General features: G+C 52.4%; 1 protein-coding gene across 4 annotated transcripts; it reads right to left on the reverse strand.

The window, feature by feature from the left end:
- Positions 1-793: 793 nt before the first annotated feature.
- Positions 794-17,669, reverse strand: ylpm1 (YLP motif containing 1). 4 transcript variants are annotated; one of them, XM_088403424.1, is made up of 22 exons: positions 16,824-17,669; positions 15,809-16,027; positions 15,536-15,724; positions 14,258-14,943; positions 11,126-14,140; positions 10,932-11,052; positions 10,752-10,860; positions 10,598-10,678; positions 10,344-10,518; positions 10,243-10,266; positions 10,004-10,167; positions 9,141-9,292; positions 9,000-9,062; positions 8,814-8,933; positions 8,452-8,628; positions 8,292-8,375; positions 8,133-8,216; positions 7,994-8,068; positions 4,154-4,205; positions 2,879-3,006; positions 2,542-2,715; positions 794-1,947 (listed from the first exon to the last, which is right to left on the reverse strand). In XM_088403424.1, exons 1-21 carry the CDS (start codon positions 17,343-17,345, stop codon positions 2,569-2,571), a joined length of 6,387 nt encoding a protein of 2,128 aa, XP_088259550.1. In that variant the 5' UTR covers positions 17,346-17,669; the 3' UTR covers positions 794-1,947; positions 2,542-2,568. The 4 variants fall into 4 exon arrangements, with proteins under 4 accessions (XP_088259550.1, XP_088259551.1, XP_088259548.1 ...); XM_088403425.1 differs by lacking the exon at positions 10,243-10,266; XM_088403422.1 differs by lacking the exon at positions 4,154-4,205.
- Between the last annotated feature and the right edge of the window lie 1,912 nt (positions 17,670-19,581).

The raw sequence follows: 19,581 nt of genomic DNA on the forward strand, positions 1-19,581 counted from the left end.
GCTAGCGTCCCGGAAAGACTTTGGTGAAATGGCAAAACTCTTTCCTTGCTAGCGACAAGAATTCTCGTCGTCCTTGTAAAATGGACCGACTACCGTCGTGATGCCAAAGAGTTCATGTCGTATAGAATGACATACCCACAGGCCAGTGTGGCGTGAACATTTTTTTTAAAGCATATGAGCAAATAGTTCATTTAGGAGTGACGTACAGTACACGATAGCAACAAAGAACAAAATTGGAATGAGGCAGTCAAAAACCACACACAGCGCCGCGTGTCGCAAAGAGATATGCTCGTTTGAAAGAGGACATTTTTAAGTCAAAAGGTGGCAGCGGCACACACACTTGGAGAATAATGCAATTTTCCCCCCAGGCAAATTATTCATGTAAAGTACTGGTATCCATTTTGGATACATAGTATCACACAAAGACCCCCCACCACCCTTTGTTTTTTTTGAAGCTAATTTGCAGTCACCCAAGTGCTGCAGTTTAACACCAACCGCCACGGCGACAAGCTTTTTTTTTTTCTTTTGTTTGGGTTGCCGGAATCGGCAGCAAGCATTTGAAAGCACAAAATAAGGCCGGTACCCACCCAACGCGGGCGGGCGGGCGGGCGGGCGGGCGCTCGCCCAAGCCTTGTTTGGGGGGCCGGAACATTTTCTGGATACAACACGGAGAGCCTGCGCGCAGGTCAGCGACGCGCAAAGTTCTCATGCGCTTTGCCCGGACAAGAAAATGGACGGCGGCAAAGCCGTTCGATGATTCGACACCCGGACTTGCCAAGAAAAGACACGAGGCCAAGCTTGTCCAACCTTTAATAGCCATTGAGAAAAGCGGAGGCCGGGCGCAAGGATGGTCTTCTTTCCCCGCGGCTCCGCGTCCGTCCTCGGACAAAAACCGGCAATGGCGGTCCAAGCGCTGGGGCGCCGTCCTTTGAAAAAGCTACGCCCGGATCCTTCCTCGCTTCTTTCCACCGCGCGGCGCGGTTACGCTCCTTTCCCATCCGCGCGAGGATGCCGCGATAAAAATGTTGGCCGGGTCAAAAGGGAAGGAGGCTTTCCAAGCGGATGAAATTTATTGGACGGGCTCGGCGAGGACGGCAAAAACAAAGGACGGCATTTTCTTCACACTCGGCGCCAGTTTTTTTTCTCCCGGTCCCAAGCGCCGACGAGCGGTCGATCCCTCGGAAAATCCCAACAAGTTCCTCCGCTCTTTGGGGACGGAAACGTTTGCCTCCTCATAAAAAGGGAGTCTGGGGGGGGGGGTGGACTCGGGCTCTTCCGACTTGGTGTTGGAGCGGGAAGATGAAGATGAAGATGAAGGGCGGGCCCTAGAATCACACGCCGGATTAAAGCATCGGCTCAGGTAAAAAACAGAAAAGGCTGAAGAAGACATTCGGAGGAATGCGCTACACCGCCGCGAGTCCAACTTGGGACCAGCATCCCACAGGCCGCTTGGCTTCAACGTTTTGCGGCGGGGGGCGGGGCGGGGCGGGGCGGGGCGGAGGCTATTCCTCCGAGGCAAACTAACGACCTTGGCGTCCGTTCCCATCCTCCGCGTTTCTCTTGGTCCGTCCGGGAATCACGGGAGGACTCGAAAGTTTGAAAAATCAAAGGCTAAATTCCGACTGCCGACTGGCCGAGCGCCCCCCGCGCTTTCCGGAATCCGCCGCGGGGTAAGTCCACTTCGGTCCTCAAGGGGAAGCGGCGAAAAGCGCCGACGGGACTGCGAAGCAACCTTTGAAAGCGTGTGAAACTTTATTGTCTTCTTACAGTCAATATGGTCCTCTCACAGATATAAAACATCAACGAAACGTGCCGGAATACACAGTAACTACTCAAATTCTGACCTAAAAAAAAAAACCAAAACAAAACAAAAAACAACCAAGTTGAGCTAGCGCTGTCCGAGGAAAACAAACGATTGAAGAATCTGCCGTCGCGCAGTCCCAACGCCTGCAAAACAAAAGAAAAACAAGCGTCAAGTCTCGGTTTTGATGTCAAAGGACGACTCGGCCGAATCTCATCCGGCCCGCGTCGGGAATCCGAGACGTGAAAAATTAGCCGCCTTTTCCTTGGGTTTGAGCGCGGCGGTACGGCCAGCCCCCGGTTTGGCCTTTAGCTCCGTCGCGGAGGTTTGCGCTTGCCCATCAAATGACGGTACAGCTTTTCATTCAGGGTTCTTTTTTTAGTACCGTCCAAAACGCTTGACTATTAATCATTCAACATTACTAATAATCCTACGGCGTTTCAAGGTCGACATATAATGAAAACAATGTTTATACTTTATATTGTAAAGTCATCTCGCGGGCCGGATGGCACCCGCCCGCCGGCGTGTTTGACGCCCTACCCTTTCACAAAGTAGGAGAAAGCCCGTTTTTGTACTCAAGCCGAAGCCTTTCAAGAGTTTCAAGTTTTTTTGACTCCTTTGTGGACCTGGCACCCTCGGTCGCGCAAGACAGCCTTTTTTTTTTGCCTTCTTTGGGACCGAGCGCCGTCCCATTTGGGCGCCCGGGTCGCAAACGGAGGCGCGGCGGTAGCCTGACGTACCCGGGCGGAGAACGAGGATCCCGTCCGTTAGAAATATTTGGTGCGGTTGAGCGCTTTCTGAGCGAGGCGGCCGCTGTCGTCGGTGATTTTTTCCCAGTCCGTCTGGCCCACCACGAAGCCGATGGCGCGCTTGCGATCGGCGTCCTTCTGCTCTTCCAGATCGGCCCATCGCACCTGAAAAACAAGCGGCAGGAATGACGCGAACCCAAAAGGAAGACGCCGGGCCGGGCGGGGGGCGGGGCGACTGAGCTCAGGGCCACTCGGGGCCCCGGCCGGGGGGGAGCGCCAGCTTTTTGTCCGCGCCGGAGGAAAGGCGGAGAAGCGAGCGGCGGCTTACCCTCTTCTTTCCCGGCTGCGACTTCCGGGTGGCGTAGTCGTCGGGCAGCTGGAGGAAGTCCTCCATGCCCGCCACGTGGACGCCGTCGCGCTTCCTCTTGCTGCCGCTTCCCAAACCGTCCAGCTTGTCTGAGGAAAAGCACCGCCGGCGTTTAGGTCGGCCGGCGCCCGAGAAAAATCACGCCGGAACTTATCGGCGATAAGCGAGAGCGGTCTCGTCTGCGCATGACGGCCGGCGAGGTCACGGAGCGCCTTTTAAGTCTCCGTCCGACGGACGAGGCCGACTCGAGCGGCGCCAAACGCGGGAGGGAATGGTTTGCTCGCAGACAAAGGTCGAGGTGAAAGCGCAAACGGAAAGGAAGAAATCCCGGCTGACGTTTCCCCCGATCCCTCCTTTCTTGTCGGCGCAAATCCACCATCCCCATTGCTAGAGGAGAGCCGTTATCTCCGAGAGCCTTCGCCCGTTAGGTACCGTCATTGCCCAAACGGAAGATGCGCCGGTGTGTAGGACACTTGGGGTATTTTCCATGTTACCGTGTGCGACACGGTACCGGTTACACGTGTATAAAACGCGGAGTCTTTTTTTTTTTTTTAAATCAAAATTTTAAGCTCCCGGTTTATAGGACGCACCCACACGTTTGGCCTTCGTTTTTGCTTCAAAAAAAGCGTGTCTTAAGATTTTGGGAATTATGGCATATGCCAATGACTTTTTTTTTACACATCGCCCAATATATGGCAATATGTATGACAATACGCCTTTGCTGTATGCCTCCTTTTTGTCAGTTCCAACTTCCCTCGTTGGGCCGACACGACGAGGCTTTGAAATGGTCTCATCGTATTATTGGTGCACAAAGAAAGAATAGTTTGTTCATTTATCGGTGAAGTTTCATTTGTATTTGAATTACGGTATATTGAAATGAAGCACTTTTTTTTTTTTTTTTTTTTTTTTACGGTACGTACTTAGCGTCCACGTGCGGGAACGGCGAGCCAAAGTTAGCGACAGACTTTCTCAGGCGTTTACGGAACTCTGGCTCACACGCGTACTAGGGTTACTATGCACTTCCGTATAAATTATGCTTGTCATTCTGCGTGTACGCAAAACTGTCGGCACGGACGAGAAAAGACATCGGCATTGGTCCAAATGAAAGTCGGGAAAACCTTGGTACAGCGTGGCAACGATATAGCTTTGTTTTTTTCAACGGTTTGTCATCTCTGTCAGCAACAGGGTTACCATCACAAATCAGGGAACGCGCGAGGTTACGTGAGCTCAACTTACCGAGTTTTGCTTCCGAAGTGTCCATCTCCCATTTGCTTTTTGGAATGTAGCCCTAGATTATGCAAAGAGACACTGCACAAGTTAAACATCTCGGCAGTACCAGGCGGAGGGGAGAGACAATGACAAGGGGAAAAAAAAAAAAAAGAAAAGAAAAGAGATGGTTTCTGGTTGATGAGCTTGAGTCGAACGGAAGCAGTACAAATGGAAAATGACACTGGCATGCAAACACAATAGAAAATTTGCTGACTTTCGGCAATATCCTCGACAAATCCACGCTCATTTCAAATGTTGTTTGGATAGTTTTCTTTGTAAGACATTTTATCACACTATTTTTTTTTTTGGTCTCGACTGGCTTTATGTCATTCAGTATTAAAGCTTGTAAGCTTGCCTTATGCAGCATAAAAACAAAACAAAGAGCATACAAAGCATGCACCATTTATGTGCAAATCGCAATTTGACAAAATCATCGCCGGGAGGACAACTGTTAGAGCGACGATGTTAAGCACAAAAAGTCAAGTTGCACGTCTCTGGAATGGGTGCAAGATGGCCACATATCCAAAAATGAAAAGATATTTAGAAGTGCCACAAAAAATAGCACATTTCTTATTGGTGAGGAGCCTGGAAAATGCTCTCTCTCTCTCTCTCAATATTCCCCGCACCGCACCGCACCGCTCCGTTCCAAACAAAGCGGACGGATCCGAAGATGACTCCCCGTGGAGGAGTTTGAACAATGGACCGGGAGATAGGAAAGGACGTTAAACGCGAGGGTCCGATTGCGCCCACGCCTTTCAGGGCTTTTCCACAAACGAATATTCAATTCGTCTCAAAAAGTACAAAGCATTGAAACTTTCAGCATTTCTGTACATTGCCCCCCCCCCCAAATAACTGCGGCGGCACGCCACTCGGTACACGATGCAGAAACGCCTCCAAAAGCCGCGTCGTTTCATCAATTTAACTCATTCAACTCGAAACAGACTCGCCGAGTGCACAAAACTCAAATATGCGCGTGTGCTTCTGATGTCACTTGGTCTGACCGAACAATTTATGGGGCTGAAACAACACAAAATAGCATACCGCGAAGCAGTCGAAATTGATATGAGATATATAGAGGAAATATTTGATGGCTGATTCCCTACAACATTTTGTTTTTCCACTTGAAGAAAAGGACAATAAGATATTGGCAGATAAGACAAGGACAGTTTGTAAACACGCGAAAACCATATAGTGCGACTGTTATGACAGCGGTTTTTGGAAAATAAGCCCGGAACAAAAGCAACGGTCGAAAGGTGCACCCGAAAGCCGAATGCTCCGTCCTCGTGGACGTTTGCCGCTTATCGGAAGCAACGAAACGCTAGCAAACGGAAGCTTGTCAGATACGCGGCAGTGAATACGAAAACAGGAGCCCTTGGTTTTCTCAAAGGAACTGCGGCTGAAAAAAAAGAAAAGTTGTACACGTGAGGCTACTCCCGTCTTTAGGTTGGAATTAAAAATCCTCAAACGCGTGTAGCCAATTGGAAAAATATGGCCCAACATTGAAAAACGCATTTGTCGCGGCCGCCATCGATTCGTGGAATGACGCACGAGCCGGCGCGAGAAATGTCATGTTGCGCTGGGGCCGTGTTGAAACGCTCTTCAAATCCAACTGGTTGTTTTTTTGTCATCAGCGTCCGTCCGCGAGCCGACAGCGGAACGATATTGAGACGACCCCGCCGGCCAGCGCCATTCATGCGTCGAAGAGGAAATGACGTCCGGTACGAAGGACACGCCCACGGGGTTAGCCAATTGACGCTACATTGGAAGCGTGGCAGACTGCATTTTTGAACCGCAAGACTTTCGTGCAAATCGGGCTTGCGCGCCCTGCGGAGTAGCCGCCGACTTTGCGCAATTTGATCAAAAACATGGAAGGAGCGTTTCAGCCGCTTCCATTAAACCTCGCAACACGCTTCGCCAAAACATCGTCGTTGGCTTTCATACAGTATGTGGATCCGGGACTTTGAAATGAAACTTTTCAGGGATTTACCTGGGTGCAAGGTGAAAGGGAAGAAGGAGAATGTTGAAAGAAGGACCTTGTACTAGTGGAGTCTTAGTTGAAGGTGGTTTTTTTTTTTTTGTGTGTGCTATAAACCTGAAACGATTCCAAATGAGTGCTGAAGCGAGCTCTTCTGTTTTCCATTTGTTGTATCGTCACGCGAAAGAATAAACGGCTTCAGCAGATGTCAAAAGTTGACTTTTGTTAATATGACCCCAAAATGAGATTTATGGACTGTCATACTGTTCAAAACACAAGGAAACCATGAATCTTTAACGGGCATTTCGCATTTGGCTAGTTCATCAACATTTTTAAGGTGATAGCATAGTATTGAACCTTTTTTTGTCACTTTTTGGACAATATGCATGCAAGAGGCCGCTAAGTATGAGATGCTACAATCCAGTGCAATTGTTGAGCCCCGCCAGAGGTCTTACCTCATCCCGGTTACTGTGTGTGTGTGTGTGTGTGTTGTTTGCCTCAAGCTCACATTAAGGGGTGCTGTGACAAAAACGTATCAAAGTTATATAAGAGTTTTAGGCGTGTATCACTATTTGGAAGGACACAACGGTTATTAGGGCAACATTTCCTTCCGAAGTTGATGGTAAAATACTTTGGACCAAGAGGAAAGATAGGACGGGATGACAGGCAAAGGTGTACATTCAATACAAAGCACAAATTGAACATTGGTTTCAATCGCTTGCTCCGGGCCTTGGAAGCTTTGACTAAAAAACAATATTCCCACCTGAAAGGAGCAAAGCCCAAAAAAGACCAGTACCACAACATGGACTATCAAAATGAAGCAGATAGTTGGTAGAAAGACACTAAATCACTTGAAAAACAACATACCCTCTTTTTTTACTTTTCTCTCATGATTTGAAGCTAGTGGCTTATTGTGCAGTGTGTCTTATCTGTCTTTTTCTTTTGTTTTTGTTTTTCTGCTAGCCACCAGGAGACACCCAGTGTGTGCGTGTGTGTGTGTGTGTGTGTGTGTGTATACATACTTTATAAATACACATATATATATAAATATATATATATATATATATATGTTTGTATATACAAATCACGTGCAATATAATAATATATATAGGAAATAGTATACTAAAATGGTCAGGCAATGAAAGAAAGGGAGCCAGAAGGAGACTACTGAAGTGTTGATTTTGAGTTTGAGCTGCTATTTAAGGCTGCAGTATTCTGCTGTTACGTTGAAAATATCCGCCCATTTTCTATAAATAGCTTGGTGCTAAACATGCAGGCATGTTCAGTCTCTTGACGATAGCCGTAAGCAGGCCATTAAAAAAAAAAAAAAAACCTTCCATAAACCATCTTTTTGCCTAAAGTCCGGTGCAGCTTATCTGTGAGAAAATGACTTTGCTCAATTTTTTGCTTATATACCGGTGCAGCTTATCGTCTGGAAAATAGGGTATATGGTACAGATATACGATAGCACATGCGATACGCGACTGGTTTTCATGTGGAATGGTCGATATGCACATCCTCATCCAATCGCAGAAAACTATCTCCAGACATTACTGACAATAAAACACAGTACCAAAAAATAGAGCCCCAATTATTGAAATTAGCATATGATACCTGACTCATTTGTTCATGAGAAGTCATTTCTTTAGGCACAACATACCAGTGGAAAACTCGCGTCTTAGTTGACGGCGTTTAACTTTGAAGTCGATACATTTGCATATACTTGTCAAAGCCGTCTTGAAACAAGACTGAAATTTCTATGAACCAGTATGAAAGGTTCCGCCGTTCCTCTCGCGGCGTCCCTCCCAACGTAAGAGTGCGCCATGTCTTACCAGATCCCCCTCTTCTTCTTCCTCTCGCTTGGCTTCCTTGGGCTCATCCTCGGGGTTGAAGTCCTCCATCTCCACCTGAGAAAGCAGCCGGCCGTTTCAGCGGCGGCCCCCCTTTGGTCGAAAGATAAGAAGGGCTCACCTCCTCGATAGCGGCGTCCTGCAGCAGCGCTCGCACGTCCAAGCGGACCATGTGGCGAGGCGTGGACTCCCAGTTGTTGGACATCTGCGCGAGAGACGGGCCGTCAGCAAATTGTCCCCCCCAAAAGGCTCTTTGGCATCCTTTCATTCCGTTTCAGACCTTGGTTATATCCTTGAGCGTGCGCGCGTGGGCGTTCCTCTTTGCGCACGTGTGAGTGTCCGCGCCGATTTCGGCGATATACACCTTGGCGAAAGAGAAGCGATGTCAGCGCGGAACTCGGGAGGCGACCGCTTTTCGTCCCTTCGCTCAAGCGGCGTACCTCGAAACCTTTGGTTTTGGCCGCGCTCCAGAACTGGTCAAAATGGTTGACCTTGTCATTGATGGTGTCCAATATGATGAAAGGGAAAAAGCCGTCGTCCAGCGTCTTCTTGAACGTCTTCAGCATGCTGCTGCGGTACGTGGCCTCCATCTCCGGCTCGTACTCGTACTCCAGGACCTGAAGGACGTTTTGTTATTGCCCGAGTGTTTCCAGTCTTCTGTAGTCTCGTTTTTTCAAAAATGCCAACGCCGAGCGACGCTTACATTTCGGCGGTCGCTTTCTAAAGGTGAAAGTCCTATTACACCGGCGTCTTGACAAGATCGCCCGAGGGGGGGGGGGGGGGGGGGGGGGGTAGCGCTCACCTTCCTTTTGACCCTTTTGCCCGTGTCGGGGTCTTTCTCGACCTTCTCCACCTCAGTCATGAAATAGTCGTCCAAAACCAGAACTCTCGGTGGAGCGCCGCCACAGTCCACCTCTTTATCCTGAAGGAGGAAATAGTATCAGGTTTCCTTGGCTCTAGCTCCTCGGCTCCTCCTCGCCCCACTCACCCGTATGAGCTTGGCGACGTGGCTTTTTCCGCTCCCGGGAAGCCCTCTCATGATAATGACGATCTGTCAAGACAGCGGCGTGAGAATGAGCACTAAAAAGGAGGCCATCTCTCTCACCACAGGGGCGGCGGCCATAAATACCCTCTCGGGGCGCGACAGCCTTCCGGGCGGTTTGAGGATATCGTCCACGTTCTTGATTTCGGGCTTCTTCTCTACGGGCGGCGCCGGCTGCGGAGGGCGTACAAGCGGCGGGCCGGATGGAGGCCCTCGGTCTTCCGGGTAACTTCTTCTGTCTATCGGACGAGATTGGGTGAAGTTCACCTTCTTGTCAATTCTTGTCGACGTGTCAAATGCAGTTGAGCCTCTACTTAGGAAATTCATTTGTTCCGGGAGCCGTTTGCTTACGGATTTTTCATAAGGAGAGCCGGCCGCTTTGAACATGTAAATAGCCTAATCTGTTCCAACCCTCAAAAAAGGCTCCTAAAACCCTGATGAGCACAATAATCATGGAGTTCACAATACATTCTGTAAAGGATAAAACCAAAATAAGAAAAGACACATTAACTGTAGCAGCTGACGACACCAATGTGGTTCTTTTGTCTGCCTTTGTCGGCCTTTGAGGTCATTCTTATTTTACATTTCCAGTAATCTAGGCATCATTTAAAAGGGTTGGGGAGCAATAATCTTTATTTTTGGATCATATTGAGCATTCAAATTGACTTAAGTTTAGTTTGCGGTCATGCCCACTAGCTAAAGTGCTCACCACGCGACAGCCCAAAGCGGAATGTCACGTACGTCTTTTTGTGCGAACGTGTACAAAGTTAGTCGGGAGTCTTGTTCGAGCACGCGCCGGTGTCCAGTGCGTCATTATTCTACGCCGACGACGTCGCCTTTCGAAACCCGAATTCTCTTTTGTAAGTGTTTTGAATTTGTCGTAAGGAGGCGTTCCTGAGCGGAGCTACCGCCGTCGCGTACGGCGCAACGAAAGGGCTTTGGAAACTCACCGAAAGGTGGGCCGGTATGGCCGTAGCGCTCGGGCCCGCCGCGCTCGAAAGGCGGCCTGTCGAAGCCGGGCCTGCCGAAAGGATCCTCCCGATCGCGGCTGCCGCTTCGGTCCCTCTCTCGAAAGTCGCTTTCTCTTTCCCGGTAGACCGGACGATGGGGGGGCCTGCGGCCATGCAAAAGGCAAGTGTTTCACCCGGTCGTTTTCAATCAATCCAACTCACAACCCGGCTCGCGGTACCTTTCGTCAACCATCAATCGCGAGCTTGGATTTAAAACAAACAAAACGGTATTAAGCGGACGGCGAAAACATTGGGGGAAGAGGAGCCGAGCGGGCGCTACCTGTCGTCTCGTTCCCTCGGGGGATAGCGCTCCCTTCCGAATCGCTCTCTTTCATATTCCGGCGGAGGCTTTTCTCTGTAGAATTCCCGCTCTCGACCGTACTCCCGGCGGTCCGCGTAAGGGTCGGGTCGTCTGTCGTAATAGGGATCCCTGCTGTAAGGATCTCGCAGAGGTTCTGGGAGCACGGTACGAAAAACGCATGGCGAGATTATAGAAGGAACCCGGCTTTTTACATACGCAATGAGGAAAGCTACCTTTGTCATAGCACCTGTCCGGGTCGGGCCTCAACACAATCCTCTCCCCATAAGGAATCCTCTCCACGGTCGTGCCCGGTTCTAAAAGATTCATTCAATGATTACCGCCGCGAAGCGGCAAACCTTTAAAGACAAAGGGGCGGCCGCCGCATACCGTGTCCGTGGGCATAATCCACGGTCTTCTGAAGAACGGCGGGCGCGGACGAGGCGACGTTGGCATCCCAGGACTGAGTCGGAGCCACCCGAGCAGTTGTGTTCATGCCCTGTCGCGCATTCAAGAAAGACGATTCGAGTGTAACGAGGGAGGTTTGCGCGGAATGAACACAATTGTTACCTTGAGCGCATTTCGGACTTCAGGTGGGATCTCCAAACCCAGCAGCCCCGCGGGGAGGTTGCTCAGAGAGTCGGCCGGCGTGTGCTGAGACGCCGTTTCGGACTTCCCCTCTTGCATTTCCCTAACCGAGCAAAGTTCACAGACGTTGAGACGCAAGGCGACCGCGTTTTGCCCGCGCGCGAGACGGAACCTACCTCATCCGTTTTAACTCCTGGGCAGCCTTCAGGATGATTTCGTGCTGCTGCTGCGAAAGAGCCAGCACGTTTGCTCCCTGCTGCTCGGCGGAGTTCTCCGACAGGTTTTTGCCGGGTTCGTTTTGGAGCGGGGGTCCGTCCAAAGGAGGCTCGTCGCCGCGGTCGCGATAGGCGGGGAAAATGCTCTCCGTCTGCGGCTCAAACCTCGATGGCCGATCCCATTCCGGAGGACCGCCCGGACCTTCCGTTCGGGACGACGGTTCGTCCATGAAATCGCGATCTCTGTTATCGCCCCTTCTTCGGTCGTACTCATCAAACGGGCGCGACGGACCTCGCTCTCTTTCCTCGAGCCAGCGATCGTCCCGGTAGCGCTCTGAGGGCGGTGCCGGCGGGTAGTCCCTGGCCGGCGGAGAACGTTCTCTGTCCCAATCGCCCCCAAAGAAGCGGCCCTCGCGAGGAGGCTCGTCAAAATGGGGCGGCCTCCTGTAAAAGTCATCTTCTCCGTAGTCCTCCATGAAACCGAAAGCGCGGCCTTCTTCGCGTTCGTGTGGCGCACCCGGCCGCGCGGCGCCTCTCGCCGTCCCGCGACCCATGGGTCGTCGTCTCATTCCGCCGCCCCTTTCTTTCATCTCGTGCGGCATCGGGGGTCGTCCGCCGTAGGGCGGCTGCCAATCCTCTTCGCGTGCCATCTGTTCGCGGTAAAACCGTTCCTCATCAGGATCCATCGTTTCTTGAGGTTGTGGCCACCTGTCCCTTCCTGCACCTGGGTGCATTAAGTCACGAGGATCATCGCCTTGGTACATGTAAGAATCCGATTGGTCCATGTCGGCAGAATCCGTACCGTAGCCAAATGACTCATCGTCCGCTGGCCCACGCGTCAAACGCGGCGGCGGACCTCGACCCCGCATAAAACCAGGATGGCCGCGTGGTGGGCGACCGCGGTCAGACTGAAACGGGGGTCTCATGCCTCTCATTGGAGGCTTCCCATCTCCCCAACAACGTTCATCTTCGTCAAAGTACTCGGCCTGCTCGGTTTCTTCCCATTCACCGTCCAGTGGTTCCCCCCTTTCCATGGGCGGACCGCCTCTACCCCTGGGCGGACCGCCTCTACCCCTGGGCGGACCTCCTCTCCCCATGGGCGGACCTCCCCTCCCCATCGGAGGACCGCCTCTCCCCATGGACGGGCCTCCCCTGTCCATCGAAGGACCACCTCTCCCCATTGGGGGATGGCCTCGTCCCATGGGGAGACCTCCTCTTCCCATGTGTGGACCTCCTCTTCCCATGGGTGGACCACCTGTAGCAATATCAGATCCTTCCCTGCCCGAAGGTGGCTCGCCCCTGCCCATTGGGGGTCCCCCTCGGCCCATTGGCGGCCCACCCCGACCTAGCGGTGGTCCTCCAGGGCCGATGGGGGTTTCTCCTCGGCCCATTGACTGCCCACCACGACTTAGCGGTGGTCGTCCAGGGCCCATGGAATGTTCTCCTCGACCCATCGGCGGTCCTCCCGGGGCCATGGACGGTCCTCCCCGACCCATCGGCGGTCCTCCCCGACCCATCGGCGGTCCTCCCCGACCCATCGGCGGTCCTCCCCGACCCATCGGCGGTCCTCCCCGACCCATCGGCGGTCCTCCCCGACCCATCGGCGGTCCTCCTCGACCCATCGGCGGTCCTCCCCGACCCATCGGCGGTCCGCCCCGACCCATCGGCGGTCCGCCCCGACCCATTGCCGGTCCGCCTCGACCCATTGGAGGACCCCCTCTTCCCATGGATGGTTCTCCGAAACCAAGAGGGCCACCTCCTCGGGTTATGGGGGGAAATCGTCTCATCATTGGCCCACCTCTACCCGTAGGAGGTCCTTGCATCGATTCTTCGTAATACTCTTCTTCCGCCTCGAAGTGATGGTCCTCAGGCATCCAAATATCTTCACCGGGTTCCTCCGACGCCTCGTCACCAAACTCTGCATACGAAGGATCCTGCCACTCGTACTCCTCTTGCTCTTGTTCCTCATAAAACTCTTCCTCGGCAGGCATATATTCATGAGGCACTGCGCCTGACTCTCCCGCAGGCGGCCCCCCGAAATCTGTGAATCCTCTCCGCCCCTGTCCTCGTCCACCATCTCGCATAGGCCCTAGGGGGTGACCTTGTCCTCTCCCAGGGGGGAGACCCGCAAGTTCCGGCCTTGACGGCAATTGAGCCGGCCGTTCCTTCTCCTGTTGTTTTAGGGGGGCCTCTGAAAAGGTAGACGGCGGGGTCTCGTTTTTCGACGGGCCATTTGGTTTGAAGCAATTTTGTGAACTAGCTTCTTTTGATTCCATACGAGTAGCGGCAGCAAGCGGGGCCGGATTACCGTCAACCTGTTTGGGTGAGTTGCAAATGTCCATAGAATCATCTTCCTCTGTGCTCGCAGTTTGGCTTTGAGGGATTGGTTTATCTGTAAATAAAAATCCAACGTTTTCGAGAGAGTCCTCTGTCATTTCTTTGTCGGTGGAAGCGAGACTAGATTTTGGTCGATTCTTTTGTCCTTCAGTTGGAGGCACCTCAACTGATTTTAAAGAAGAATCCACCAAAACAGCTCGTTTGGGCTCTTGTTTGGCTTGAGGTGGGGGCCCTTCCTGTTTTTGCGGCGTTTCCGTCGGGCCTTCGACGGGAGGCTGCGGTCCAATGTGTTTGGGGGGCTGGTCGAACCTGGATTTCCGGCCAAACGTGGGCGGCGGCGGCGGCGGTTGGTCAAATTTGGGGGGAGCGTCAAAGCGCTGGTCAAATGCGGGAGGAGGCACGTCAAAACGCGAAGCGGGTTTGTTAAAACGAGGCGGTCCGTCAAAGCGTTGGCGAGGTTGCTCAAAAGGTGGTGGCGGCGGCGGCCCGTCAAAACGCGTCCCTGGTTGATTAAACCTAGGTGGACGGTCAAAGCGTTGTTGAGGTGGCTGAAACGGAGGAGGAGGACGTACAAAACGCTGATCGAATCTCGGAGGTCCATCAAACGGCATGGGCTGGTTGAATCTGGTGTCGTTTGCGCTGGCAAGGTTAAAAAACACATTTAAATGATGAGACGACAGGAAGCGTAGTTCTCCTGAGCGACAAAATGCACATTCAAATGGGCGTAAGTAACTGTTGACAGATATGGGTACTGACCTTGGACCCCCCATGCTGTTGAAGTTTGGTGGCGGAATATTGACGGGGCAACCGGGTCCGATTCCAGCGGGGCCGCCTCCGCCGGGCGGAGGTCCGGCGGCCGGGGTGCGCGGAGGTGGACCGGGCGGAGGACCCGGCGGATGACCGGGCGGAGGCCCCGAAGGATCACCCGGCGGCGGGCCTGTCGGAGGACCCGGCGGCGGACCGGGCGGAGGACCCGGCGGAGGGCCGGGCGGAGGACCCGGCGGAGGGCCCGGCGGCGGACCCGGCGGAGGGCCCGGCGGCGGACCTTGGGAAATGAGAGAGGCGGCACCCGCAGGAAGTGTTGTTGAGGGCGGCTGAGTCACCGGCGGCGGGGGCTGCGTGATTGGCGGCGGCGGAATCGACATGTCTTGGCCAGGGTAGGGACCATATTGGCCCATGGCCGCGTTGGTATACTGCATGGCGGCATAGGGCACCATGGCCGTGAGGGTGGCGATGGTCTCGTCGATGTGGGCGTTGGTGGCATTCATCTGATCCTGCCACTGCTTCCACTGGTTCTCATAGTCATGCAGCTGGTCTTTGTGCGGGTACGTCTGGAACTGCTCGAACCACAGCCTGAAGGTAAGCTCCCACTCTTGGAATAGAGGGGTGAACTGCTGCTTTTGCATTTGGTAATGCCTCAGCTGCATATCGGCCGTCAATGACTGCAAAGGAAGCAGGAAAGAGCAGGTTTACAAAAAAGCCATCGCTACGTTGTGTCTCCGCTCTTACCCGAAGCGGTGCGCCCACATGACGCGACCCGCCGCGGTGCCTGGGATTGACTGCATTATGCATACGCAAGATTCTTTAAAAAATCGATTCATCTGTCAATTCTATTGTTGAATCATCTATGAAGTGGATTAGTGTTGTTGTGGGTTCTCTCTGGGCACGGCGGGTGTCACGGACATACTAAATTGTCCTTCGCTCCGACCGGGTGCGTGAAGGCTTCCTGGTCTCTGTGTGCCCCGCGCTTGGCCGGCAACCAGTTCAGGTTGTCCCCCAGCTACTGGCCCAAGTCAGCTGGGATAGGCACCAGCAAGCCCGCGACCCTTATGAGTAGAAACGGCTGTGGAAAACGGATGGGAATCGTGCTTTAACTTACACGCCGCCCCCCTTTTTTATGTTGAAGGACGGCGTTTCAAATCCACGGTGCGGAAAACGCGCAAACATAACGCGAAAGGAGACGTCGTCACTGGTTTGGCAGTCACCGTGTCAAGAAATCACCACACGTGTGGTTTCCTGTCTTTTGGCACCTACCTGTAGGTTTGCAGGTTGCTGAATGAGCGGCTGGTATTTCTCGAGAATCTGCTGAAGCTTTTCGTGCTGCTGCATGAGAGCCTGATAATGCAAGCCGACCCTCTGCTGCTGAACCTGCTGCCACTGAGCCGCCGCGGCCTGCAGCTGCTTGAGTCGGGCCACTTCCTCCGGGTCTTCCTTGTTGTCGGGCTTCAACGCAGAGACGCGGCGGGAGGGATTGGAGGAGCGTTGCCGCCGAGCGCAAGCGGCGGAAGCGGGGCCGCGCGAGCTCACCTCGGGAGGCGGAGGCGGCGCCGGCTGCTCCTCCGTGGGAGGAGGCGGAGGCGGCGCGCCGTTGGGAGGGTCGGACGGCGGGGGCGGCTGCGCGGTGTGGCTCTTGGGGGGCTCTGCGTTATTTGGAGTTTGCGGAGTCTGTTGAGCCTGCTTGGCTTTCTCTTGTCTCAGCTTCTGTAGGTTCTCCAGATGCTGCTGGTACCAAAGTTGCTGCTGATCCTGTGTGAACATTGACGAGTCGTACTGTATATACCAACGCTCTTAAGATACACGTCATGCCTGTCGTACTTAAGTATGTAATGCTGTAAATACATTCGTTGTACCAACAACTATTTGTGTGACAACATTCACAGACTGGCCTATTTGTGAACGTTTGAGAGAAAATACCTCCGTTAGCAGAAGATAAAACAACTTGTGCTTATTTTCATATTTTAGCGCTCTTTCTGCAACAATCTAAGTTGACTTGCCATGTTAGCCAAAGGGTAGCTAGCATTAGCTACCAAAATACAGCTGGCCTGCTTTACGGCAACGTGATGAAAGATTCCGGTATAGGTCCGACGGGTTGGAAAATCTTGCAGCAACATACACATCAGAACGAACGATGGCACAGGTTTTTCTATTTTTAAGTCCTGAACAGGCAAGACATTTCAGGCTTTTATGAGAAATTGAGTACGTTGGAAATCAAGCAATGGTTGTTACGGGCGTTTTGCCTGTTTAGACTATCAGCCGAGAGCGGTCGCTGTGCCCAGTAAAGGGTTCGGGGCGAATGAATTTTCTTTTGGGAGAATTTTTTCATTTGCATCGGCGCGGTGCCCATACAGAGATTGCTGCACAACTGTTCACATTTCACAGCTCAAAAGAAGATCGGGCAGCGTTCCAAAGTATGGGACAGGCAAGAAACTTAGTATAAATTTATCAAACGTTGAAGGAAAACTAATAGTAGATATGTAAACCTCGAGCTCCTTCACGTTATTGATTTTAGAGCGGCAAAGGATGGAGGTTTGTTGCACATTACCTGCAAACTGGAGCTATCGTTGTCTTTCCCAGTGGAGTTTTTGGCTTTTGCGTTGTTGGCGTCGGGAGGTTTGGCTGACTGGGGCTCAGACGGAGGAGGAGCCCCTTTGGACTCAATCTTGAGAGAGGGAAGCGGAGGCGGAGGCTGCGAGTAGTCCGGTTGAGTGTTGACGCCGTCGCCTTTGATGTGACACTGCGAGCCGGGGCCGCGATCCAAGGGGGCCGCATCCGTCGACTGCCACGCGGAGTATCCACCCGGTGGGGGTCCTCCTCCGCCGCCGGCGCCGTAGGACGGCGGGACGCTGCCGCCGCCGCCGCCGTGGTGGAGCACGTTCTGGAGCTGCTTCTGGTGCAGCATCTGCAGCTGCTGCATCTGCTGGAGATGCTGCTCCTGCAAGCTGGAGAACGCGGAGCCGCTCGACGAGGGCTGGAAGGAGCCGAAAGTCGGCGGGGGCTTTCGCGGGCCGCCCGCCCCGTAGTTCTGCGACTGGGGCGCACCGAAGTTCCCCCACGAAGGATACATTGTTCCCGAGAGAGGCGTGCGGGCCGCTTGCCTTTGTGCTCACATTCGGCCGGGGCCTCCCTCGATGAGCAAGGGGCTAACGCTCGCTAGCTAGCTAGCTAGCTAGCTCGCTCGCTCGCCTCAAAAGGTGAGCTACGCCATAGCGGCGCATAAACCGACAAGGTCCCGACAAAATCCTATTCCCCGCACTGGCGGCTCGCAAAAATAGCACTCGGACACGCGCTTGTGCACTTTTATCTTCGGGGTATTTTGTGCGCCCGTCGGTTGGAGTGGATGTGAAAGCGGCGGCGGCAAGCACGATTGGGAAGTGACGTCGCGTGTTTTGGGGGACGACTTCCGGTAATCGACTCCATTCCCCGTCTTTAACTGCAGTTAATTTGCTTTACGTCTAATTTACTTTTAAATCGAAAACGTATGCGATTGCTGTTTGAATTTCGGCACCATCGAGTCATTTTTAGCTTAGCGCAAATGGAGGACGAAACATTAAGACAAACTACGGAGCCTCAAAAGAGACAAACAAGAGCCGAGAATTCATTCGATAAAAGGTCGACTGGAACTTACGTTTCAGAAGCAACTATACAAGCTTGCTTTTGTGAAGTTTGCTGGGGGGGAGGGGGGGGGGTCGCTTTGCCAAACTTAATAGGCGTTAGATAATTTTGACCACTTGAGGGCGACATTTACAAGACAATTTCTACTCAAGGAGCAGCAATGTTTTTAAGATGGGACGGCGTCTCATCCATCCATCCCGAACGATCAAGCAACAAATACGACAGCAATGTTCAGCATTACAGCCACGATCATAATTGTCAAATTTTCCTGCGTAGTAGATGAGATTATCATCTAATGACGTGAACATGTGTGTACTGAAAATATGACTGGTGGTGGTGTCAGTTTGTGACAGTTTTTTTTACGTCACTCCGTGTACCTTGCACCAGCGCTTCTCAATTATATTTTGCCAACCCCCCCTATGAAAGGGAAACATGTTCGCAACAACATACCTAAACCTGGATCCTTTTTTACATTAAAAAAGAAAAATGCAATACAAATCAACGACTGTTAATCCTTTTTTTACGGCGTTTATACAGGTTACATTTTAGTCTAAAACATAAAAAAACGGTGCCTGAAACAAATTAAAAAAAAAGTGAAACCAACTAAGTGGCCGGCCGATTTGATTGGCTGCTAAAAAAGCAGCCATCTTTGGGAGGATTTTCCATATCTGATGTTTTGTACACATACATACACACACGTGGTGTGCAACGGACAACATCGAAACGTCAACTTGCTTGACTTCCGCTTAAGTGCAAATACCCACAAAAAGAACTTCTGGGGGTAAAGGGGGACCGCCGACTTTCGCTTGCCCTTGAGGTCCGATACACACCGGAGTGATTTCTCCCAATTTAAGACTAGCGGTAAATGCGTATTCGTTTTATTCTTTAAAGCGGATTAATCAAGGCCGCCCTGTTTAATGTCCCTCGTTAATTAGTTTGTCAGCAGTGTTTTAATATCGCCTAATGACTCCATATTTCACGCATGACATTAAAGGGGTGTTAAAAGACGGAGGAGCGGGCTACTCGGGATCGGGGTTCTTTGGCTTAAGACGCCCTCGGCGAATGAGACAAGGTCGAGGGGGCCCGGCCTTGAGGGAGGCGTGATACATTATCGGGGGGGCGGGGCCAGAGCGAACCCCTTAGCGCTAGCTGGAAACAGCGTGAGGGGCGCAAAGCGATAGTCGCGCCCGCCCGGGAACTCCGGGAAAAGAAATTGAAATAATGTCACGGCCTGGTCAAATTTGTTGTTAAGTTGCCAATATAAAATAACTTTGACTCGATAATGTCATTTTTCGGGGCGTACCCGCAAGTCGGGAATCCGAGCCGTCGTTATGTTTGGATTCATAACGAAGAACACTCTTCCGGCGCCGACCCCTCCCCTAATATTTTCCTCGGGTTTGAAAGGCGACCTTCCTCCCTCCCGATTGTCGGTCAGCACTTTCCGAGCAAGAACAAAGAAACGGGAAATGGTAAAGCCCCGGCTCACCGTATTGAGGACGCTGCATTTTCTCTGTGATGAAAATCCGATGTTAAACAAAATGCTCAATGGAGGCTAATGGATCGCCAACGAGTCCAAAATGCTTTGTTTGGCAAATCAATTTTCCCATAACCCGGCGAGGAGAAAAGTGACGCGGATTGATCTCCCCCCCCCGCCCCTTTTCGCTCGACTTTGCTTTCAGAATATTGTT

This window comes from Hippichthys cyanospilos, chromosome 20, assembly GCF_059441005.1.
Source record: "Hippichthys cyanospilos isolate Australia breed blue-spotted pipefish chromosome 20, RoL_Hcya_1.0, whole genome shotgun sequence".
Taxonomy (NCBI): domain Eukaryota; kingdom Metazoa; phylum Chordata; class Actinopteri; order Syngnathiformes; family Syngnathidae; genus Hippichthys; species Hippichthys cyanospilos.